Source organism: Balaenoptera borealis (assembly GCF_965194805.1).
Source record: "Balaenoptera borealis genome assembly, chromosome: 11".
NCBI lineage: Eukaryota > Metazoa > Chordata > Mammalia > Artiodactyla > Balaenopteridae > Balaenoptera > Balaenoptera borealis.
The window spans coordinates 65,070,386-65,096,844 of NC_138868.1; the positions used below are offsets into that span (position 1 = coordinate 65,070,386).

Consider the following 26,459-nt stretch of genomic DNA (forward strand, 5'->3'; position numbering starts at 1 on the left):
TTATAAATATTTGGGGTTTGAAATTTATCTTAATCCCTGGATCTGAGTCCAGGTCTGTTCCTGGGCTGGGGTAACAGATGCACTTTTCAGTAATAGAAGAATTTGAAGTTTCAACAGGTAATCCAGGAAATGAGGAAAGGTGCCCTGGGCTGGTTACTGCATGAAGGAGGAATTTGGAAAGAACAAGAATGTCTCAAAGTGGACTTTGGTGTGACTGCTGTAAATTCTTCCTCTAACTCCCCTTAGAAATCTTTAGTAAAATCTACAATGCTCATTTGTGCTTTGGTGTGAGTGAATTCTTTTGGATATTGACTTTCGTGTCTGGTTGGGGTCATCCTTGGTGCAACACAGGGTTGGAGGAAGACAAAATCTAGAGACAAATGGGCCATGAGAGAATAAGTCCTCGGGGAACAAGTGCTGCGAGAGACAGGCTGTGAAATTGGAGTTGTGAGGCGAGTTTAGCTGGATCTTGTAGGTCAAGGAGGCCCTAGGTGATTTCAGAGCCACAGTGTGATAAATTAGCATTGTAATCCTTCACTGATCCCCAATATCTAAAGTCCATACTCCTTGGTGGGAGAGGGGCTACTCCTCCAAATAACTTTCTTTCTTCAGCTGTCTTTCCATTTTCCTTCTAAAATGGCAACAAATCTCTTCCACAGAGATTTTTTTAGCTAAGACTGCAATTTTCAAAACAACTAAGTAGTAGGGGACTATAAATCAATTAAATGATGCAAGTCCCAGACCACAGGGCTCTAAGTCTTTGTATGGATGACACACAAAGCCCATTAAAATCTGGCCTCCCCAACTCTCCAATGTCATCTCTCCAGCACTCCTACTTGTCACCGAGCCTGCAGCATTACCACCTTTAAGAAACCTAAATGACCACTCTCTCACTCCACCAGGTAGATCTGACCACTCTTCACTCCATGTCTCACTGGAGAATAGCATCCAAAACGCTTTGTGTAGATATTTATTCACATGCTTTTCACTTCCAATAGACTGTGAGTTTCTAACCCCAGAACCTAACAAGTGCTTATGAAGTAGTAGAATCTCAATAAATAATGTGTTGAATGGAAAGGATTCCAAAGCAGGATACAAAAACAGAAAAAGAGCAGATAGACTACGTTGGAATGACAGTCCTGCCACTTATCAGCCAGAAGACTTTGGATAGGTTCCTGAATCTCTCAGAGTATCAACTGCCTCATCCATTCACAACAGCTACTTTGTAGAGAGAAATTGAAAGCAGGGGTCCCCAATCCCCTGTTAGGAACCGGGCCGCACAGCAGGAGGTGAGTGGTGGGTGAGCGCGTGAAGCTTCATCTGCTGCTCCCCATCGCTGGCATTACCGCCTGAACCATCTCCCCCCAGACCCCCCGTCTATGGAAAAATTGTCTTCCACGAAACCAGTCCCTGGTGCCAAAAAGGTTGGGGACCGGTGCTTTAAAGTATGTAAAGGACTGGCCCATAGTAGGTGTATAGTAAGTAAGTGGACACTATTAGTGAGTAGGCTGGTGGTTTTCAAGATATTTCTTTTCTAGCAGGGTAACCCTTTAAAAAATGAAATGATTCACAGCCCTGAATAAGAGCAGAGCTGCTCTAACTTACGTGTGCAGCCTCAGAGCCCTACCTGCTTAGCTACTTCCCCATATTGACACAGTCACTCTCCACCCCAGAAGAACCCAGGGCTCCCAGAGTAGGGAGTAAAATCTACTGCCTTAGACCAGCATGCGAGATACACAACGGGTAGTATGTGAGATGATTTTTAAGTGGCTTAAAGATATAGCATTAAATAACACTGATACTTTTTAAAAAGTTAGTCCCTATTCAATTAAAAAAATTTTTCTGATTCTTTAGGGGAAAAGTCTGAGTTTGGGGATAATATGTTTTTTTTAACTTTTCTCTTCCTTTTCCTAAGACTCCAATATTCAAAGAGGGCAGACTGCAGCCTCAGAACCTTCTAGCAGTACACAGCTGGAATTTAACACTATGGATTTGTTCAGTTCCAACCTCTACCTATACAGTGCTCTTTAAGTTTGGGAAAATTATTTGACAACAAACTTCACTTTCTTTATTTGTAAAGTAATAATGCTTACTTCATTTGTGAGTATCAGCATGTATTTACTCTAAATATATTTACCAAGAGATTTCTGTGTGCTGGGTGGCCTGGTGGAATACAGTGGTAGACCAGACAAATGAGACTCTTTGCCCTCATGGATCTTCCAATCTAGAGGTAGATATAGATCAACAAAGAGAGGATTCATTTATATAGCACGGTAAGCCCACTGGAGGCATCCAGGATGCTTGGGAAACACTTAAGAAGGACACCTAACTTGACTTGGGGGTAGGGGTAGTCAAAGAAGATTTCTTGGGAAAAAAATGGCAGCTCAACTGAGTTCTGAAGACCTGTTTAGTCCAGAAAGAGAGGAGGGAACAGCATGTGTAAAGATCTAAGAGGCAAGGGGCACTGAAATAAAATATGCTGAGTCCTTAGTATAATGTCTCGAACGCAGACATTTTTCAAAATGGCCAGCAGCCTTTAGAACTGTCATGTGCTTGGCCTCAAGAATATTAGATTTATCTCTGTACCTCAGCATGAAAGCAGTTTCTGCCACATAGTGGATGCCCAGTGAGTGCTGAAAAGTGAATGATTGAATAAACAAATAAATGAGTAAATAAAAGAATGAATAAATAATTGTTATTTCTATCTGCTCCTAGAGAGCGGTCCATATCACGAGCGATATTCTTACTCAGCCCTTGCCTAGAACAGTCCGATTCCCAACACTGTAGAGAGAGTAATCCTGCAGCCTGGCTTGGACTTGGGACTTGGGAGATTTTTGCTGGGTTCATCTGGCTTCACATGGCCTCCCTTACCTCTAACCCAGGAGGGGCTGTGCTTTTTCCTCCTATGACACTGATGCTACTAACTGAGACCCGCATAGCTGCTTTTCTTCGAAAGGCATTGTGTCTGAATGGCTCTATTTGTCATCCCACAGAACTAGGTAACTTGTCATATTGTAAAAACAACATGGCTGCCTTATCTTCTGGGACCACACCTGATTGTGGCTCATGGGCCAATGGAGCAGCTTAGCAGGTGAGAGGGCATTAAAAAGGAGTTAAGGCAAGTCAGGCTAACAATAATAGTAAGGATAAACATTTATTGATCACCCTTGGAAATGGATACTGATATTATCCACATTTTACAGATGAGAAAACTGAGGCTTGGAGAGTGATGTGATGGTGTTTAGTCAGGGGTAGCTGGGATCAAATCCCATTAGTGCAACAGAAGAGCAGGTACTCTTGACCTCAACCATGTTTATACAAGCAAACAAAGCAAAACAATACTTGCACATGCTGCCCATACCTGCCAATACCAACAAAATCAGGGACATGCCAACAAAATCTATGCCAAACTTTGTTTCTGTTGACTTTGAGAACCTACTAGGACACTGAGTAAACATTTATTTAGGAAAATGGGGAAAAGATAACAAATAGATTGAACCAACCAATCCCAGTCATGGAATCATTTTTTCTATTTTGAACCACATCATCTCAGATTGCACTTTATCAGTTTAATCTTTCTTAACTTGCAGTCACTGCAGCAAAAGGCTCAGACTATGATAGCAGAGTTAGTTCTGCCTCTGGAATTATAACATGGCCTCCGAATTCCCGATTTCTCCTTACTTTGTAGAACTAGCTCTTCTTTCCAAATCTCAACACCCAGATGCTGGAGAGCAATATACAAACTACTAAGAAACTCTTTGCTTTAGACATCTGCCTTCCAGTCCCCCCTTCCCCTCCTTCCCCACCCTCGCACCCTCCCCCTCCCCCTCCCCACCCCCCCTGCACTGTAGGTGTTTGACCTTCAGACCCATCGCTGCCCCGACCCAGGACTTCGTCCCTTTGAGATTAGTTAGGCTCTGAATATGTTCCTCAAGATTCACCTCGAACATGGATAATTTTCACCATTTGTTTAGGGCCTTTACTACCCAGGCCCTGAGCAGTGCATCGTCCATGCATGACCTCATGTACCTTCTGCAGCCCACACAAGTCCTGAGCTCCTCTCCAACGGCCCTTTCATGTAACCTCCTCTTTCTAACTCCACCATTTTCCTCACTCCTCATTTTCAGCAGATCGCCATGCTGCATACTTCATAAAGACGATAGAGGCGATTAGACAAGATCAGCTCTCCTTGCCCCTCCTACCCAAACCCACCCCCTCCCATCTCGAGGGCTCCATACAATTTATCTTTTCTTTCTTAAAATGTAAACCTGTCCCTCACCTGACAGCCTCTATGTTAGAATCTTTCCCTTCCTTAAACACACATAGTCTCTCTTGAAATTCTGATCCATTCTTGCTTTTATCTTTTTTTTCTTTTCTAACTGAGCCAAAGTTTCCAGATTCTCTTTTTACTTTCTCCCTTACCTTCCAGTCCTCTGTGGTCTGTCTTCAGTTCTCACTGGCCCATAAAAACTTATTTGGCAAAAGTCACATGGGACCTCCTAATTGCCAAGTCTGTTGGTGAGATTTTTGAAATTGTCTCATTGGGAACCTTTAGGATACCCAACACTGTCAGTCATTCTTTTTTCTAATAACCTCCTGGCTAACCTGACTTAGGAGACTGTATTCTCTCCTTTTGCTATTTCTCTGATCCTGTTCTCTCAAGCTCCTTCAGAGGCCTCTTTTCCTCTGGGTGAGGTCCTGGCCCACCTCTCCAGCCCCATCTCCCACCAGGCCCTCCGTTCTACTTGACCCTGCAAAGACACTCACTCGCATGTGTCTGTCTGTACATACCACACAGCCTCAGGCCTCCATGCCTTTGCTCCTGCAGTTCCCCCGTTCTGGGATGCCCTTCCCCCTTACTTTGCCTGGCTCACTCTTACTCATCCTATAAAGGTGACCCGGACTGTACCTCTGGTTTGGAAACTAGCCTGTCCCCTCTCGCTTTCTCTCCTCAGCTCACCCCCTCCTTTGCTCCCAACAGCTCAATGGCACCATTTGTCTATGTCCTTTGTCACACTCTCATGGTTTTTGTTTTTGTTTTGGCCTCTCAGATACTCTCAGTGGAGCTCCTGGATTCATCTCTATGAGGCCTGAGAGATCCATGGCAACCACATGGTGGCACAAGGGGCACATGGCAGAGCAGTGCAGCGGATTCCTAATCAATTAACTGAATTAGGAAGCTCAGTGGGAGTCCCTGAGGTCCGACGGGGAACCCTGGACCCCAGAATCCAAAGCCTCCCATGCAGCCAAGCACTCTTTTCTCTCTGCTGGCTTTGCTCTCTATTCCCAGGTTGCTCCATGTCACAGGAAAAAGTCAGGCCACTGCTATGCTTAGCATGACTACGAACCCTGTTATCTAATCTCCGTGGCTCTGAGGCCACTCAGAAAGCCTCACTGATGCTGGCTGACTCCTATCACGTTCCTCAGACCACATTTTCTTCCAACTGCTTCCATTTTTCTTAAGCCCCCGCAACCCACTCCAGCCCCCTTGCCCACGGCTCCTTCTTTGCTTGGAAGACTGAGGTCCTTGACTTCCTTCTTCTCCCATTAAAAACCTCTATGTTTCTTCCCAACCTCTCCTCCCTCCTCCGGGCCGCTCAGGGACACCCGCGCCCTGGGCTTGAGGAGGTACTCCTCCCCAACCAGTCCTAGAGATCCGACTCCCCCAGATCTTCTCCTGGTTCCTGCATCTTCTTCTTCAGCTCCCCCAGGCCCACCACCTCAGCTTAAAAAGAGGCTCCAGTGTTCCCCACACAAATACATACATAAATGGATAAACGAGCAACTTTTTTTTTCTATGTGCTTCATTCAAAACACCATCCCACCTTTCTCTTTAATGGTTGCTTCCTCTCCTTCACCTCTTATGGCTTGGAATTACATAAGTAATCAATGTTCATGGCAGAATAGTAAGAAACTGTATGGAAGCAAAAAGGAAAAAAAAATCTACTATCACAACACCTCGGAAATAACTCTATTATTATCTGGAGTACATCTTCCAAACTTTTTCCTATGCATCTATGTAAGTAAAGTTAAACAGATTTTAAAGATAAAATCATATTCTATGTTGTGCTCTGTAACTTGCTTTTCTTATTTCACAGTGTACTTGGAGCGTCTTTTCACGGAGCTCGCCCAGATAATCCAGGATCATCTCCCATCTCAAGATTCTTAACTTAATTACACCCGCTAAATCCTTTTTGCCATATAAGGTAACATATTCGCAGGCTCCAGGGATTAGTGCTTGGACTTCTTTGGGGAAGGGGGGCATTATTCTACCCACCCCACGTAGTCAGTAGCCCAGAAACATGGGAAGGGTTGGAGTGATAGGTGGGGGGATTTCCGGCACAGGGAACAGCAGAGGTCTGATGAAACCTCAGCGTTTCCCCATCACCCAAAGCCTCCATGCCCATAAAGGTAGATCTACACAGTCTTTTTAAAAAAATAAGTTCAGGGCTTCCCTGGTGGCGCAGTGGTTGAGAATCTGCCTGCCAATGCAGGGGACACAGGTTCGAGCCCTGGTCTGGGAAGATGCCGCGTGCCGCAGAGCGGCTGGGCCCGTGAGCCACAATTACTGAGCCTGCGCGTCTGGAGCCTGTGCTCCGCAACAAGAGAGGCCGCGATAGTGAGAGGCCCGCGCACCGCGATGAAGAGTGGCCCCCGCTTGCCACAACGAGAGAAAGCCGTCGCATAGAAACGAAGACCCAACACAGCCATAAATAAATAAATAAATACTTAAAAAAAAAAAAGTCTATTAATTAAAAAAAAAAAAAAACAAGTTCACAATTATAATGGTACCTCTTTTCTGGTCAATTCCATCTTCCTTCCTTTTGGAAGACGCCTTTCCCCCACAGCACGTGATTCTGGTGGGTTTGTGAAGGAAGGTACATGTGCTCCGGGCTGACCAATCACAGTACTCCACGCCTTTGCGCACAGCAGTTGAAGGATGGGCAAGCGATGCAAATGGAGTTGGTAAGATTCTTGGGGGAGGGGCCTGGCCTGGATGCGGAGACCAGGAAAGGTTCTCTCTTGTGGAGATGGTGAGCTCTGGAAATGCTGGAACCACAGGAGGCCATCCTTCTCATCATGAAGAGAGATCCTGTGTAAAAATGAAGCCATTCCAGAGTAAAGGAGAGAAACATGGTGGTGTGGGGCGGGGAGTGGAGAGAGAGATCGATCTTAAAATCAGAGGACATCATCTGAGCATTTGGTTCCAGACCTGCCTAAGGCCAGGCAATTTCTGGGCTCTTCAACTGCATGAGCCAATAAATTCCTCTTACCTTTCTTTGCTTGAACTTTGAACTAGTTTGATTCAGGTTTCTGTTACTTAAAATAAAGAATCCTTACTAATATAATATTATTCCACCATATGGATGCATTAAAATCAAATTAACCAAATTCGTTAATATTTGGCCTTTAGATGGTTTCCAATTTGTACCAGTACTATTTTAATAAGACCATAGTTAACATCCTTGTACATCTATCCCTATGCATATGACTGATTATTTAGAAAACATTCAAGGAAATACAGTTAGAACACATTTGAACGTATTCTTTAGAATACAGTCAAAGAAACCCATCAACTTAATCCGCTGTGATCTGGCTCCAACCCCACAGCTCTCCTTAAACTGCCCTCTCCTAGGTCACCAAACATTTAATTGCCTATTCCAATAATCCTTTTCTCCATCCTCATCCTATTCAGCCTTTTCTCACTCCTTCCACCTCGAAAATCCTCTTAGACTTCAATGAGCCTTTCTCCTTATCTTCTTTTCTCATTTCCAGGATTGAACTCGGATGCCAATTCAGAAAAATTGGTGGAAAATTGGGAGTACTAGGTTGAGGTGGTTTGGGGTTTGTAGTTTGTTTGTTTTGGTCAGGAAGAGGTGATGTATTTCACATATAATGGAAAATAATATAAAAATGAGTGGAAGCGTCTTTTAGGAAAATCACTTGACTTCTTGTGACTATTGAATAAACATACATTTATTTCTAAGAGAGTGCTTTCTTTTTTCCAGTTTTATTGAGAAATAATTGACATACATCACTGTATAAGATTAAGGCGTACAGCATGATGGTTTAATTCACATTTATTACCACATGAAATGATTACCACAATATGTTTAGCTAACCACAACCAGGATCTGCAGGAGAATGTGAGATCAATTAGCGATGTTTACCAATGCACTAAGGCACTGGGGGGGAGGGGCCGGGGCTGAAGTGGGAGGTGGTAAAGACTATAGCTGGAGTCAAGCATTTGCCATTGCTATAACCAGAGGTTCTTAACCTGGAGGATATAGATCAGGAGATTTCCTGGGGGTTCCAAAGTGACCCAGAGGCTTCATAAAGCCCCTGGAGTTGTATGCAAATGTTTGCCTGATTGTGCATTTTTCTAGGAAGAAAAAACCATAGCTTTTATCAAATTTTAAGACTCCCAAAAAGATTAACAGCCATCTCTGGGATGGTTTCCTATCCTGTGTTTTCATCAAGTGACCTTATGGCGCTCACGGTTTGGAGAAGGAGAATCAAGTAACCCAGTAATTACCAGCCAACCTAACACATACAATGACTTCATGAAGATATGGGAGACCCTGAGAGATTCTTCAGGGAGAAACACAGAGGCCACTTAACACTGCCCTTTGGGCCAGCCCAGAATAACTTAACTAAAGGGGAGGGTGGGCAGGCAAGTTAAGAGGAAGTACAGCTGCTCTTTGTGACACATATTCATCCCTTTTCTAACCTGTTCTCCCAACCCTCTCCCAGCCTGCTCTGCCTCTGCTTCTCCCAAACCACTCCTAGCTCTCTGGTACCCAGGAAGCCAGCTCAGTGCATGACCAGGGGCCTCCCTCCAGCTGTGCCCCCAAAGCGCTGAAGTTTGTGACATTTGGAATTTTGCACATTTGGGAAACAGTTTTCAAGCCAGCTACCATATTTCACTTTCAATATAATTTCCTGTCTCCCCTTTCTGTCTATTGTAGGCCTCTTAAATCATGGTGGCTCCATCCAGACCTCCTTATCTTAGTGACTATCTATGTTTTGCATTCCTTTCTTCCTCCCCCCACGCCTCCCACCCACGTTTAATGGGAAATGTTTCCTGTCAACTTTTCTTCTGTTCTTTCTGGTGACTGTAACTCCAGTCATTTTGTTATCTCCAGTGAATTTCATTAAAAAAGGATGAAGATCCCATGTTCCAAGATCACTAGTGTAGATATTAACTGAACTAAGATTGACCCTCAGGCTTCATCACATCCTCTGGAGACCTCCCAGAATCCGGCCTAATAACTGTTTGTGTTTTTATGTAGTCTATGGTCACAGTTCTATACTGTGCCTTGACAGACCACATTGGATTCCTTCCAAGAACACAATTTCTTGAGACCAAGTCAATGTCCCATTAAAATTTTAATCTGCCTTCTGTTACCCATAAGTATTTGTAACCCAGGCTTTCCAAATACCACTTGATCTTCCACAGAGAATTTATATTTTACATATTTTCTCCTCACATGATTACATGGAGCATTGCTGCACACAAAAAAGGCCCATGCATCTCAAGGCCCTACAACTTGATGCCTTTTCCTTCTAGACATTTGTCCTCTACAGGAGTATGAGCTCTGAACTCCGAGGACCTACATTCAAATTCCGCCTCTTATATTTCCTAACTGTGTGACTTTGGGCAAGCTGATTAGCATCTGTGAGTCTCAGTTTCCTTATAGAGTGACTGACAGAAATAAACTGCATAGAGTTATTGAGGTAATTCAATGAGATAATACATGGAAAGCATTTAGCAAAGTACCTGGCACATGAAAGTATAGCTTTAGGGAGAATGCCCACACCAAAACTGTCCACATCCTAATGCCTGGCACCTGAGAAGGAAATGGGGAGATTATCCTGAATTATCGGGGTGGACCAAATTTAATTTCATGAGGCTTCAAAAGCAGAGACCTTTCTCTGGCTAGAGGCAGAAAAGAGGCAGCAGAAGGAGAAATCAGAGATGCGTGGAGCTTTTTTGTGTCAGGCCCTATGCACATTAATTATTGAATTTAATTCTTCTAAGAACACTATGGGGTAGATAGATATATACCTTTTTATAGGTGTCTCAGTGAAACAAATTTGCCCGACGTCCAACAGCTGCAAAGAAGGAAAGCTATGATTTGACTTTCGGTGAATTCAGGTCTGCCTGATTTTAAATTTGTGTCGCTTTCCACTGACTTATGATGTTTTGCATAAATACCACTTTTGCGTCATCACAGCGGATATCCCTACAGCCCTGCAAAAGCAGCTCATGCTCACAGCCACACTTTGAGGCAGGTTTTATTATCCTCATTTTAAAGATGAGAAAATTAAAGCCCAGGGAGTTGAAATGCTTGAGTTCACACAGTCCCTGAGAGACACAATTAGATTTAAGCTCAGGATCCCTGACTGCAAAAACACTTCAAGTGTTCTTTCCACCACACCACAGCTAGTTCCAGTCAATGCTGACGAATTCAATGTTGTGTAGTCTCAGGCTTGCTCTCTCTTTTCTAAAATTACTGCAAGGCAGTATTTCTAGCACCTCTGAGTCAGATTTCGGTTGCTTCTCTGTCTTGATTATACGTGCCACACCTCTCAGTGCTGGGTCAGCTGCAAATTACATTTGTGTCACTCTGACTTCTCTAGAACACACACACAAATGAGGAAGGAAACAAATTCTGACGCCGGCTCCTTAAGTCTCTGGGTCCCACCTTCCCTCCCAACACAGGCAAACTGGCTCACGCTCCCTTTTGTTTAAGGTCTTTTGGTCAATTTTTAATCAGCATGACTTTTTTTTTTTTAATTTATTTTTTATTTATTTATTTTTGGCTGCGTTGGGTCTTCATTGCTGCACGCGGGCTTTCTCTAGTTGTGGCGAGCAGGGGCTACTTTTCGTTGTGGTGCGCGGGCTTCTCATTGCGGTGGCTTCTCTTGTTGCAGAGCATGGGCTCTAGGCACGCAGGCTTCAGCAGTTGTGGCACATGGCCTCAGTAGTTGTGGCTTGCGGGCTCTAGAGCACAGGCTCAGTAGTTGTGGCACACGGGCTTAGTTGCTCCGCGGCATGTGGGATCTTCCCGGACCAGGGCTCAAACCCGTGTCCCCTGCATTGGCAGCCGGATTCTTAACCACTGCGCCACCAGGGAAGTCCAAGCATGACTTTTTATAAGTGAATTTTTATTTACTTTTTTGTCTCAAAAATAACACAACTGTTAAGAAAGAAATTGAACATCACATTTAATCCCATCACCCAGAAAACCAAAGGACTTTTAAATTGAAATGCTCCTAAAGGTAGCTTATGGATTACCTAATACTGTAAAAACAGATACATGAAATGCGTAATAATGTCTTCCTTTGCTTATTTAGGAACGCAGTATTTTTAAAGCAAGTTCTTTGGTGTGATACACTTTCTTTCAAAAAAGAAGAAGAAACTTTATTGAATTTTTTTGATTATTATGCTTTTTCCTTAAGGTCTCTGGGTTTACCTTCTAAATTTCATAGTTGTTTCATTAATTTTACTACTTGATGAAAGAGGAGCTACATTCCACCTTGAATATAAATCACCTTTCTGATTCTGACCTCTAGAACTATCTTAGTTTTTCTTTACACACATTAATGCAAATACCCACTTCTAATACCCCTGGGAACATGCATCTAGCTCTGCAGATTCTGCGGAGTTCCTGTTTGCTAAGGGCTCCCAGCCTGCTTTCCATCAAAAGTTATAACAGTGTTTTTATTACCTCCTAATTCTCCTCGGCTCTGGGTTCCTTGTGAACGGAAGCAAATAATAATCTGTATAATGGTGCTTTCCATTATTTTGGCTATTTCTTCATCTGTAGAATTGGACTTAATGCAGCATTTTCTGTCTCCATAATTCTATATAACAAACATTTTCTCAAAGCCGTCAGCCTCATGCTATGGACTCCCTCAGTTTTCAGCAATCCCTGACCTTATTTCAGGATGCTTCAACTTAGGTTACTAGGTATTTTTCACATTTCTCCTTTTCATAAAGTGAGAGCATTGCTTTTTTTATGCTGATTTCACTCATATGGTCCTGTTTTAATTACCTGAAAAGTGAAGCATTTAATCAGATTTTATTTATAGAGGGTATGCCTATGTGTTTAGCCACAATAGAGTCTATTAAAGAGACCATTTGATATTTATTGGTGATCCAGCCTGAGTTATTTATCATTTATTAAAGTATTCCATGTATATGAACTACATGCCTAGTAATAACAATAACAACATTTTTTTAATTAATTAATTAATTTATTTATTTATTTATTTATTTATTTTTGGCTGCATTGGGTCTTCGTTGCTGCTCACGGGCTTTCTCTGGTTGCGGCGAGCGGGGGCTACTCTTTGTAGCGGTGCGCGGGCCTCTCACTGTGGTGTCTTCTCTTGTTGCGGAGCACGGGCTCTAGGCACGCGGCTCAGCAGTTGTGGCTCGTGGGCTCCAGAGCGCAGGCTCAGTAGTTGTGGTGCACGGGCTTAGTCGCTCCGCGGCATGTGTGATCTTCCCAGACCAGGGCTCGAACCCGTGTCCCCTGCATTGGCAGGTGGATTCTTAACCACTGTGCCACCAGGGAAGCCCAATAACAACATTTTCTGAGTGCTTACTACGTACCAGGCATTACTCTAAGCATTTTACACATATTAACTTATTCATCAAAACAAATATGTGATTAGTTAACAGTCTTCATTTTACAGACAAGGACACTTGAGGTACAGAAATATTAAGTACCTTGTCCAGGGTTACACAGTTAGTAAGGGACACAGCTACAATTGGTACCCAGGCAATCTGGATGTTATGTTAGGTGTTAGTTCACAGGACATGTCAGTGGCTGTCTAGGAAGATGCACGAATTTTCAAATAAGTATTTATTATTTCAAGAATTAATTAGAGAATGTATTCATTTTTTCAAAAAGCACCTACTAAATATTGACTCTTTGCCTCCACTAGAGTAGATACTATAGAGAAGAGAATTAGCAAACTGGTCCATATATACTGAGGGAATTTAAACCTAGCTAAGGAGATCCGGGATACAGATACAACACAACTAAATAGTATTGAATAGAATCAACATCTGAGTAACAGATGATATAGAACAGTTTATCTGTGACAATGGAAATTATAAAATGGGGACATTAATTGTGGATCCATTGTGTCAAAGTAGTGCAATGGGCTAGCACTACAGCGTGAGTAAATTAAAAGACGTAAAAGGAAGATCTTGATACTGTGAATTCACTCAATTAATTCAAACAATATTGATTGGGCACCGACTATGTGTCAGGTAGTACACTTGTTATTGAGCATTAAACCAAGGCATGAATTACTGAGAGAAATTATAAAAAATTACTTTCTCCTGGGGCACTTTAAAAAGTAGGACAGTCTATATTTAGCTATGCCCAGAGGCAGGGAGATGAACTGGGTGATGGTAACTGTACCTAATAATACCAGGCTGACCTAAAAGAGGTTTGCCTTCATGTCTCTCTCTCTTGCTGCCCCACTGAGGTTCACAGGGAGAAGTGTCTTCAGGTCATCTCAGGAGCTCACAGAAGTTCAAGACTCCTGCTGCATATTTTTCATCATCCAATCCAATCCTTCACCCCTCAGTTTCCTCCCAAACCCTTTTCTAGAGCCCTCTGGAAAGAGACCTGTGATCAACAAACTTCCCTGTGTCCTCATTGCTCTTGAAACAGAAGGAAAGGGGGCAGGGCACAATCTTTAAAAGAATGACATAGCCATAGGACATGATAAAAACTGGTTAGAATCAACTAGGTCCAAGATGACAGAAAATTTGACTTCCAGTGAGCCTCATTATACGCTCATTGTAATACATTAGCATGCTAAGTGACACACCCACCAGCACCACGACAGTTCCAAGGCCGACCATCAAAGATCAAAAAGTGGGCGGTGGCCCAATTCATGGAAATCTCCGCCCCTTCCCCAAAATAGTTGTAATAATCTTCCCACTCATTAGCCTATAAAATTACCCAGTCCATAAAAACTAACCACCCCATATTTCGGGGCCTCTCGCCTTCTGAGATGGCACACACTCTGACCGCAGAGTGTGTTTCTCTCTAAATAAATCCACTTCTTACCTATCACTTTGTCTCTCACTGAATTCTTTCTGTGAGGAGACATCAAGAACCTGAGCTTCAGCAAGTCCTGAGACCAGGTGTGTGATCTCAATTAAAAGTCCCCATCTTGGGGCTTCCCTGGCGGCGCAGTGGTTGAGAATCTGCCTGCCAATGCAGGGGACACGGGTTCGAGCCCTGGTCTGGGAAGATCCTACATGCCACGGAGCAACTGGGCCCGTGAGCCACAACTACTGAGCCTGCGCGTCTGGAGCCTGTGCTCCGCAACAAGAGAGGCCGCGATAGTGAGAGGCCCGCGCACCGCGATGAAGAGTGGCCCCCCGCTCGCCGCAACTAGAGAAAGCCCTCGCACAGAAAGGAAGACCCAACACAGCAATCAATCAATCAATCAATCAATAAAGTCCCCATCTGGGTTGCACGGTTTCACTCTGACCCCTCTCTCATCTCCCGGCCTTGTTGAAACCTGGCTTTTCCCCGAGACACTGCTTCCCCTACAGCCTCTCAAGGCCCTGTTCTCCCTCACACCAAGTGCATCTCAGTGCTCGGAGGTGGGGTGAGCATTCTCTTTGCACATGCTCCAGTTCAGACCATTTCTTCCGCTTCCTCTCTCAGAAACTGCAGCTCCTTTAAAGTTCCTGCCTTCAGCTCACACAAATGCCTTGTAGTTGTCAACTGTCTGCCCCTCCAGTCACCAGTCACTCACCCCCCTTCCTTAATTGAAGGCTTTGGTTATGGGTTCTAGGTCTTATTCTACCTCTGTCATCTTCTGGATGCTTTCAACATGCCTATAAATGGACTATCCAAACCCCTGGCCTCTCTGTTCCTTGCTTTTCTCACCTTCTCAACCACAAACATCCACTCCCACGGTCACACCCTAGACCTTGCCATCGGTGGTAGCGACACCCTGATTTCAAATAGCCCACTCCCTGACAACGCTTTATCAAAACTTGCAGTCTACTGACCCCATCACTTTCTTTCTATCCTTCTCTCCATCACATTCTTTTTACCCAGTTTAAACAGCCACTCCCTGGCAACAGTCACCCTCAACTCCTTTGCTCAAGTCTACTCCTTCTCTCTCCGCCCCCCCCTCTCTCCATCATACTCACCTATAAACCTCAGCAGTCAGTGAGCCAATTTCTCAGCTTTTCTGTGCCTGCACCCAAACAGGTGAATATTCCCGGAGAAAAAAGCACAAAACAAAGCCAATCTGTTTCTTTTTAAATTCATGCTCACAAACCTCAAATGAGCACTGTCTGGAAAACTTACTGTGCTTCTCCAGCAAATCCACTTCCCACTCTCCAAGTCAACTGGCTCACACATTTTTCATTCTCCTTAAACTTCCCATATCCATTCTTACCACTTTTCCCTCTCAGCTGAAGACCTTGACTTATACTTCATTGAGAAAATACATGTTATCAGAGAGGAACTGCCTCAAATCACTTCCAATAAAATGCATACCAAAACCATAAAAAAAAAAAAAAGAAAGAAAAGACAACCTACGGAATTGGAGAAAATGTTTGCAAATGATGTGACCGAGAAGGGCTTAATTTCCAAAATATACAAACAGCTCATACAACTCAACAACAGAAAAACAAACAACCCAATCTAAAAACAGGCAGAAGACCTAAATAGATGTTTCTCCAAAGAAGACATACAGATGGCCAACAGGCACGTGAAAAGATGCTCAACATGGCAAATTATTAGAGAAATGCAAATCAAAACTACAATGAGGGGACTTCCCTGGTGGCATAGTGGTTAAGAATCCGCCTGCCCAACCAGGGGACAAGGGTTCGAGCCCTGGTCCGGGAAGATCCCACATGCCACAAAGCAACTAAGCCCGTGAGCCACAACTACTGAAGCCTGCGTGCCCTAAGGCCCATGCTCCACAACAAAGAGAAGCCACGGCGATGAGAAGCCCGTGCACCACAACGGAGACCCAATGCAGCCAAAAATAAGTAAATTAAAAAAAAAAAAAAAACAACTACAATGAGGTACCACCTCACACTGGTCAGAATGGCCATCATTAAAAAGTCTACAATTGGGACTTCCCTGGTGGTGCAGTGGTTGGGAGTCCGCCTGCCGGTGCAGGGGACACGGGTTCGAGCCCTGGTCCGGGAGGATCCCACATGCCACGGAGCGGCTGAGCCTGCGAGCCACGGCTGCTGAGGCCCGCGTGCCTGGAGCCCGTGCTCCACGGCGGGAGAGGCCACCGCAATGAGAAGCCTGCTCACCGCAACTAGAGGGATCCCGCACGCAGCAATGAGGAGCCAATGCAGCCAAAAATGAATAAATAAATTTAAAAAAAAATAAATTAAAAAAAAAAAAAGTCTACAAATAACAAATGCTGGAGAAAGTATGGAGAAAAGGGAACCCTCTCCTGGGCATACATCTGGACAAAACTATAATTCAAAAAGATACATGCACCCCTATGTTCATAGCAGCACTATTCACAATAGCTAAGACAGGGAAACAACCTAAATGTCCATTGAGAGATGAATGGATAAAGAATGGATAAAGAGATGAATGGATATATACATTATATTCATAATGTATATTTATGGATATACAATAAAAAATGACATAATGCCATCTGCAGCAATATGGATGCAACTAGAGATTATCATACTAAGTGAAGTAAGTCAGAAAGAGAAAGACAAATACCATATGATATCACTTATATGTGGAATCTAAAATATGACACAAATGAACGTATCTACAAAACAGAAACAGACTCGCAGACATAGAGAACAGACTTGTAGTTACCAAGGGAGAGGGGGGTTGGGGAGGGATGGACTGGGAGTTTGGGATTAGAAGATGCAAACTATTATATGTAGAATGGATAAACAACAAGGTCCTACTGTACAGCACAGGGAACTATATTCAATATCCTGGGATAAAGCATAATGGAAAAGAATATAAAAAAGAATGTATATATGCATATAACTAAGTCACTCTGCTGCATAGCAGAAATTGGCACAGCACTGTAAATCAACTATACCTCAATTTAAAAAATTAAATTAAAAAAAATGTATACCAATCTTCTCGCCTCCTCACTTATGAAAATGGAAGAACTGTCACTTTCCTGTCAACGTTCAACCCCTTTACCTGTGCGTTCCCCCGCATTCCCTCTGGTCCTCTGAAGGACTGCACTCCTGTTGTCCCCTACATCAGCAGTTCTCAAAGTGTAATCTGCCAACCTCTGGAGATCGCTGAGACTCCAAACCTGGTCTTTCCCCAGTCTTCCTCCCACCCACCCATCAGCTAACAGCACCAAGCAAAAACCTACTAGTCATCCTTTGTTCCTCCCTTTTCCCCATGCTACTTCAAGCCTATCATGAATACTTGCCAATTCTTCCATCGTAATCTGGCATCTGAACTCTCCTCTCCATCTCTAATCTAAGTCACTATCATCTCTACCCTAAACTGGTTTAATAGTCACCTGACAAGCTTCACTGCTTCTGCTCATAACCCTTGTAATCCATCCTCTACACACCAGCCAGAGATATGTCTCCAAAAAAACCCGTATCAGAACATGTCATTCCCCCAAATGAATCAGTTGATAGCAATTCATTACTCATAGAAAAAACCACAAGGTGTTGCAAACTCTGGCCCCTGCCTGTCTCCACAATCCCAGGGCATTTTATTCACAGAGCACAGCCACTTTGCCTTCCTTTCTTTGGAGCACTCTGCCCTTTCCACCCACTGGCTTTTGCACTTGTTTTCTTTGCCTGGAATGCTTGTCCACCAGCTCCTCAGATGATTGGCACATTCTCATTCTTTTGGTCTCAACTCAAACATCTTATTCAGAGAGAACTTCCCTGACAACCATATCTTAGGTGGCCTCCTCAGATTGCTTTCTATCTTATTACCTGATTATTTCCTTCATGACATTTATTACAACCCACAATTATCTTAATTGTTTCCTCATTTATCATCTGTCTCCCCAACTAGAGTGTGAGCTTCATGAGTGCAGGGACCTTACTTCTCTTGGTCATTCCTGGATTTCCAGCACCTAGAACAACGCTTGGCAGAAAGCACACACACAATCAACATCTGTTAAATAAACAGGGTGAATGAATGAGTTTTTAACATACATGTGCTCGTCCTCTGGCTATGTTCTTCGAATGCATTATCTCATTTAATCACCATAACAATCTTATGAGGTAGGATTACTATTATTTTCATTTGACAGATGAGGAAAAGGAGTTTCAGGAGAATTATTTGCTCAGTCACACAGCTAGTAGCAACTGTATGAGTCAGCTTGGGCTGCCATAACAAAATATCATAGACTGGGTGGCTGAACACTCAACGGAAATTTATTCCAGCTGATTCGGTTTCTGGTGAGGCATCTCTTCCTAGCTTGCAGACAGCTGCCTTCTTATTATGTCCTCACATGGCCCTTCTCCTATATGTGCATGGAGAGAGGGAGTGAGCTCTCTGGTGTCTATTCTAAAGACACTAATCCTATTAGATCAGGGCCCCATCTTTATGACCTCGTTTAATCTTAATTACTTCCTTAGAGGCCCCATCTCCAAATAAAGCCATACTGGAGGTTGGGGCTTCAACATATGAACTTGGAGGGGGGAGGGATAAAAACATTCAGTCCATAAAACTGACAGAGCCAGGATTCAAACCCAGACTTGTCCAATTCCAAAGCTCATACTCTTAATTGCTGAATTATATTGCCATGTTGCTTCCAGGTCCTTAGCTCTGCCCTTTTCCTGAACCTCTTCATGCCTCGCTTCATACATGGCCAGGGATTGCTTGTCTGGTTCTCTCGTGGTACACACTTGACTAGGAGTTGAGAGCCAAGATGCAAAGCCTGGCTTTACTCTTCACTACCTTTGTGATCTGGAGCCAATAGCTTAATGACTCTGGATGTGCCTCAGTTTTCCCATCAATGAAATATGGACAGTAACAGAAGGTACTTCTAGTAACTTCCTTCAGGTGGTGAGGGAGAGAAGGAAACAGTCCTTATGGGTGTCCAGTGAAGGTCTTGGAGCAAATACACTGCATGATTCTTGTTGTTGTGAATTATTTCCCTGAGTAACGTTAACAGTTGCATAGACAGGGGTGCAAGAAAGCGGCCTCCACTCCAGCATGATGATGTAGCCTGTGGGAAGGGCCCTTACATGGCTGTGACCAGTATTTTTCCCTTCCTCCTCATGTTCAGTCATCATTGTGCTTTTGTTTTGTTTGAATTAAGTATTTTTCTATTTGGCTTATTTGCTCTCCAAGCTGGGAGGGACTGCCTCAAGGGGATCATTCCAGAAGGCAGCCTGATCCCACTGAGATGGGTGTCACCCTGTCTGGAGGTTCTCAGGAATGTAATTTATCTACTTGAGATTTGATGGTAGATTAAATAATAACAACAACACCAATAAGGATCATATAACAACATTTATACAGCACTAACTGTATACCAGGCACTGATCTAAGAAATACACAGATATGAATTTATTTACTCTCCACAATAACCACACCTAGAAGTAGATGACAGCACTAGTTAGGTACTATAGTAATCACTCTCACAACTAGTAAACACCTGGGCTGGGATTTGAACCAAGGGACTCTGGCTCTACACTCCATGCTCTAAACCATACTAATATTCTATAAGGCCTCTCCTGGCACCTCTTATTCCTCCCTGCCTGGCCTGTAGTCCCAAGTGCTGGGAGGTGGGTCCATCCCTCAGGACAGGGAAAGGAAGCCTCCCCTATGGGAGGGGAGAATATCAGGGAGCATCCTTCTAGGATTGGAAGTAGAAGCCAGAAGTCTGGGTACAGTTGCCAATGAGTGGGATATGGTTGGTGGCTCTGAGGGCTCACAGATCATCCTGCGCTTTCCCTCTCTCTAGCACTAACCGGCCTGCATCCTAACTATTGGCCCATTATCTCCTCTAGGAGGCTGGGAGTTCCTCCAGGGATGGTGTCTAGGTGAGCTCAGTGGTTCCTCAGCAGCATGAGGGCAGGAACATGGTCCATCACTGAACTGCTGTGATCCTGGGCCTGACACAATGCATTATGGAATAGATGTTCATGAATGAGTAATGAAGTAGGCCCGCAAACACCACAACGAGCACTGGTACAATGGTTTTGAATATTTGGAATCTTTTGTTTATTTCTGCTTAGTGCAAAGGCCCTGAAACTTGAGTCACCTGAGGAGTTTGGTAAGAATGCATATTCTCAGGCCTCGAACCTGAGATTCTGATTCATTTGGTTCAGGTGGTTTTTAAAAACATGTCTACCGGAATGCAATATACAACCAGAAAAGTGTACCTAAGTGTACAGCTTGCTGAATTTTCACACACTGAATGTATCTATGCGCCCTGCACTGAGGTCAAGAAAAAGAATATTATTAGAACAGTTTTGGCAGCTTTAAACATATAATCCTGGTAATTCTCATGCAGTTCCCCTGAACAGCAAGAAACACTGTAGGAGTGATTAGCACTAAAACTCTTAAAATGGAAACAGCCCATGTGTGCATCTTTGAGGATAATAAGGACAAGAGAACTGGGAAGCGTTGTTCGTTGGTCACCAGAACCCCTAGGGACACAGCAGGTGGCACTGCTCCTGGAGTTGGGAAGTGGAGAGGCCAACTGAGTCACCAACTGGCTTTCTGGATATAAGAGAAGCACAGCTCATAAACTCCCAGCACCTGGTGAGGAGCCCTGAAGACTCAATGGGAAAGAAGTCCATGGATGCCAGGTTCAGGCCCTCACGTTATTAAGCCACTAAAGCAAACAAGCTTTCAGAGCAAAGACAGAGGGACTTCATGGACAGTAACCATTGAGTCACCCATTTCCAAAAGGATGAGAGTCCCTCCTACGAGTTCTAGCTGAACCAGAATGGATGAGGCCTTCAAAAATTCATTTTCAATTTCAACTTCAATCTCTTTCACACACACACACACACACACACACACACACACACACACACACACACACACACACAACCAAGGCTTGCTTTGTAATGTTCTTCCCCATGCTTCCAATTAAGGTCTTTCACTATGGGTCAGACTCATTCTCTGTCTTTTTCCTCCTATTTTTTCCTTTCTTCAAAATTTTTTGATTCCTGATGTTCGGACTAGAAGTTATGAACCTGAACCTCCATAAAAATAAAGACATTTGGTGATGGGAAAAGAAGAGAAGGCGTTATCCTGGTTATCTCTTGATTACCCACCAGCGGATTCGTGGAGGTCTGAAATCAGCCTGAGTTTTCCAAGCTGTACCTCGAGTTTTCCTCCAGCATCTAACATCCTCCAAAGCCTCGCCTTTTAACAGGTATAGACATAGATGGGGGCGGTTGAGTGGGGGGGTCTTGTGCAGAGAAGGGAAGTCATTTTGGCATCAGACCTTAAACAGTTTCTCTAGTTTTCTGTTGTTAAGTCACTAACAATTTCCCTAACTTTAAATGTTTTTCGAGTGTTGTACATTCAACAGAGGGTTGGGCTTTTTTTGTTTGTTTGTTTACTTGGTTTGGCTTCTGAATTCTTTTCCCAGAATTTATTTTCTGTGGGAAATAGAGTTTGAAACATTTCCCAATAAGTTTGGAAAGGAGTTGCCCGGATCCTGTAAAGATTTAAGATGAGTTCGTTTTCTGCATAACTCCTTGTCTCCCAGCCAATCAATAACCGAAAGGACAGTCTCCATCCTGGTCCTAAGGAAAGCTCAAGTGTAGCCCACTCCCAGAAAAGCCACAAAGAGGGGACTTTTCATAGTCTACTATTAATTCATCCAATCACTCATTCATCCACTCATTTTTTCAACAGATTGTCATTACTGAGTGTATACTATATGCCAGGAATTTGCGAAGTACAGATCACCAAATGCAAGCTCCCTTCTCTGGCCCCTCCTTTTATTTCTTGGTCAGGGGGAGGGTGGAGAAGCACTCAAATAAAAACAGGGAATACAGGTCTCCTAAATCATCTTCTTTTTCCTCTAGCTGCCTCCAGGCTTCCCAATCCCCAGTTAGAAAGCTGCAGAATTGAGGTAAAAGTGATTCTCTCCCAACCTGGGTCTCCTCTCAGTGTTGTTGTGAACACCTGTGCTTGTTTCAGGATGGCTCTTAAGAGCCTACTAAGGGCCAAGAGGATCCCTGGGCTTTGCAAGTCCAGCTGCCATATTGCAGCAAGCCCTCAGCCTCGGAGGGCCTGTTGATGGCAGGATCTGTTGATTGCCTGCCGGACGACCAGCTCAGGCTAGACCAGTGCTCTGGTCTGCTTTGCAAAATCAAAAATCAAGTGTTCCACCCAGATTGTCTTTCCTAATTTTCAAACTTTTGATCTCATTCCAAATTACATGTTATGGCAATTTGCATCCGTGGGATGATGATCATTCGGGAAAGCTGAAAGAGCAGCTCAGCCATATGTTTGAAAATGTGTCGCCAGCAGTGTGATTGTCGGTAACAACTTGATTCAGGCTGCATTTGAGCCTTTGACACTTTTCAAATTGATGTTTTCTCCTTCATAAAAACAGACCCCCAATTTAAAAGTCCTCTAATGGAATTTAAGATTTTTCCTTATTGCAGTTGACGTGCATGTACCTGGTTTTAAAGCAAATCCAGTATGTGAAAATGGATGTATACCCATCACATCAAGGGGAAAGAGAGGCACTTTCAGATTGAGGGATTCACTTCACAGCATGATTCTTTTCTTCACCAAAGGAATCTCCATACGGTTCTCTGAAAGGAGTTGGCTTTCCTAGTGTACTTAAACACTTTGTAAAATTCTAATTTAAAAACACGGTTTAGACATCACACATACTGTGTAAAGAGAAGACTGCTCAGATCAGGCAGATGGCCGCATGCTATTTCTAGAGCCACTACCCCATTTCAAATGGAATCCAAATGACTTGTCAACATCTCCTTGGCATTCAGTGCCCTGCCTAGATGGCGCTGAAGCAAAGCTTATACTTGCTACAAGACTTAGATCAATAGTTACTCCTTTGTTGAGCCCTCTCAGACGACACTCACCTTTTTCCCAGAGGTGAAATCTTTCTGGCACCTATGTAGCATTTGCACTGCCCAATTTGAAGACTGCCCTAGAAATGGTCTAGGTTTTATTCATTTTATGAGTTCAGATAGGTACCAGGTCCTCAAGAAACTTGCCTCAAAAAATTATTGCAGTTGATGTAATTGAATGAGAAACAGCCATCACTCTTCTGAAGCAGTGTCTTTCAGTTAGCAAGAATTCCTCAGAGTGAGATCTCATTTTGGTCACAGGGAAATGTCTCATAATGGCTTAGAGTTAGGTTGTCTTCGTGGACAAATTATCAAAATTACAATAGAAAATAAAAGACCACATATAGGTCTAAGCCAGTCAGCAATCATCTCTTGCAGCCAGAGGGACTGCTTCAGAAATGTGCAATGGAAACCAGATCTGGGATGTTTGTTGGAACTGATGGGGAGACAAGCTCTCTCTTCCACTGGACTTAATCCTCCAAAAATATAAATTAGTAGCTTCTGGGGGTTGCCTTATCAACCAGCACAGAAGAAAAACTAAGTGGTAGAGAAGCCCAAGTCTTGATGATATCATTTGAGACCTGGGATTCAACAGCTCCTGAGGCTACACCTGTTTTCAGGACTTTTCAGTTAAGTGAACAGGTAAATTTACTTTTTTTTTTTTAACTTTTTATTTTATATTGGAGTATAGTTGATTAACAATGTTGTGTTAGTTTCCGGTGTACAGCAAAGTGATTCAGTTATACATATACATGTATCTATTCTTTTCCAAATTCTTTTCCATAAAAATTTGTTACATAATATTGAGCAGAGCTCCTTGTGCTATACAGTAGGTCCTTGCTGGTTATCTCTTTTAAATATAACAGTGTGTACATGTCAATCCCAAATTCACTTCTTTATTTAGACGTTGGCATTGACATTTTGTCATCTTCAAATAAAAGACTCCTGACTCCCCCTTTCCCAACTGGTCTTTATATCAATTACCAAGACCTATGGTTTCTCCATCCAAAATATCTCATATCTATTGGCTTATCTCCAGGCCAATGCCCATAATCTAGTTCAAATTCTCATGACCTCTAACTTGAACATGCAAATTCTGAGTTTTGTCTCTCAGCCTCCACTTTCTCCCCTCCTATCTAGCTTCCCAGAAGCTGCCCACTTAATCCTCGTAAAGCACAGATATCATGAAGGCACTCACTCTACTGCTCCAAAACTTTCACTGACCCCCATTGCCCCCTGAATTAAAAAACCTACAGTCTTTCCCTCTTGTGTGTCTCCTTTACTACTCACAAAGAATACCTCACTTCCTGTCACCAAATATGTGGAGGGGTTTTCCCCACACCAAGGAATTTTCCATAATACCAGCTGGGTGTCCTACAGTTTAATTCAGTTCTGACACTATCTACCTGGAAATAGTGTCAGATCCCACAGGTGTCAGTCCCACAAGACTGCCCCCCTCCCACTTCAGATGCCAATTGCAAGCAGTAGTTCCTCAGGTTACCTACAACTTCTGTCCAATTTAGCTACAAATTGGAGGGTCCCGTGACCCTCTCCTTGGGTTCAATTAATTTGCTAGAGTGGCTCACAGAACTCAGGGGAGCACTTACTTATGTTTACCAGTTTATTAAAGGATACAGTAAAGGACACACATGAACAGCCAGATCAAGAGATACATAGGGCGAGGCCTGGGAGGGACCTGAGCACAGGAGCTTCTGTTCTCCTGGAGGTGAGGTGTGTCAACCTCCCAGTACATGCAGATGTTCACCAATCTGGAAGCTCTATGAGCCCCACACTTTTGCAATTTTATGGAGGCTTCCTCACGTGACAGTGAGCAATTATTAACTCCATTTCCAGTCCTTCTCCCTTCAGAGAATGGGGGCAGGGCTGAAAACTCCAAGCTTCTAGTCCTGGCTTGTTGTTTCTGGTGACCAGCCCCCATCCACAAGCCATCCAGGACCCCAACCAAAGTCAGCTCATTAGAACAAAAGACACTCCTAACACTCAGGAAATTATAAGGGTTCAGAAGCCCTGCATCAGGAACCGGGATCAAAGACCAAGTATTAGAACTAGACGCTCCTAATGCTCTTATCACTTAGGAAATTACATGGGTTTGAGAAGCTCAGTGCTAGAAACCAGGGGCAGAGACCAATGTATACATTTTTTCTATTATCTCACACCTACTGAATAAAGTTCAAATTCCTTAGACTGGTATTCCAACCCCTCTATAATCTAGCTGCAATCTTTACCTTTCCAACTACTATTTTCTGCTGTATCTCTCATATAATTTATACTCAAGGATTATTGCATTCTGGTTGAGTATTCAAGTTCAGAGCAAGTTTGATGTAGAGCCAAGGTGAACGAGCTCTTCCCATGTCCAAATCTTCCAACTCCCAGGTCAAATGAAGCCTTGTCCTGAGGCCTTCCCTAACCCCACAGCTGGGAACCTTCTGAATTCTTACAGCCCTTTATCTCTTCACACCTTGGGACTTTACCTATCACTTCCTCTTATCTTTCTACATTTTGTTATAGCTACTTGTGGATATGTTCTGTCTAGTCTGCTCTCCAGGCTTCTTCCCTTGTAGGTAATTACTCTCCTTCAGACAGAGTCTGTTTTGGATTCTCTTATGTGTGCATCCCATCCCCTCTCCCCATATATGTTTATTGAATTGATATAAAGGAAGGAATGAGAAAGGTTGTTTAATAGATTCTTAGGAAACTTGCTTTTTGATGAGTATAAAAAATAACTTATAAACAACCTATCCATATATAAACAGATACTATTGGAGTTACGAGGATGCTTGGAAATTGGCTTTCTTAAGTACTAAATTTCACACTTTCCCCCTATTTTTGCACTGTTAATTTTCTAACACAAAAGTAAAATCCAGATAATCTTTGGCAAAACCTTAAAAATTCTAAATTATCATCTTGATGATGATCAAGAACCACATGGGTGTAACTGAAAAAGTATCTCACGACCAGAAGTTCTCTCTGAACCATGTTAATAGAAGCCATGACATGGTTTTATATCATGTGGCACAGTTTACAAAATACTTCTACAGATATTACTTCATTCCTGTTTTACAACCCTGTGAGATCAGTAGAACAGGAATTATCAGCCCTGTTCTACCAATAAGGAAAAGGTAAGGCCTCAGAGAGGCTCAGCAACTAGCAAGTTTCCACAATCAAGTAGATGACAGAATTAGGACTAAAACCCAAGGTTTCTGAGCCTTAGTCCAGAGCTCTTCCAATTATTCTGTGCTACTTACCTTAGTCTAACAGATACCTTCTTCCCTTGCCCATGACTGATTTAGCAAAGGACTTAATGACCACTGAATCCCCACCTCAGTGATATGAAGAGAGGTCTGGGAAGTGGTATTACTGTCTTGCTCCTAAGAGAGAGACATAG

General features: G+C 43.2%; 1 protein-coding gene across 1 annotated transcript in view; it reads right to left on the bottom strand.

The window, feature by feature from the left end:
* ME3 (malic enzyme 3) overlaps positions 1 to 26,459 on the bottom strand; it is a 327,148-nt gene that overhangs the window by 289,698 nt on the left and 10,991 nt on the right. Inside the window, exon 2 of the mRNA XM_082340456.1 lies at positions 6,793 to 7,093. Within this exon, the coding sequence (XP_082196582.1) occupies positions 6,793 to 7,093 (301 nt within the window). The remainder of the gene's footprint in view (positions 1 to 6,792; positions 7,094 to 26,459) is intronic.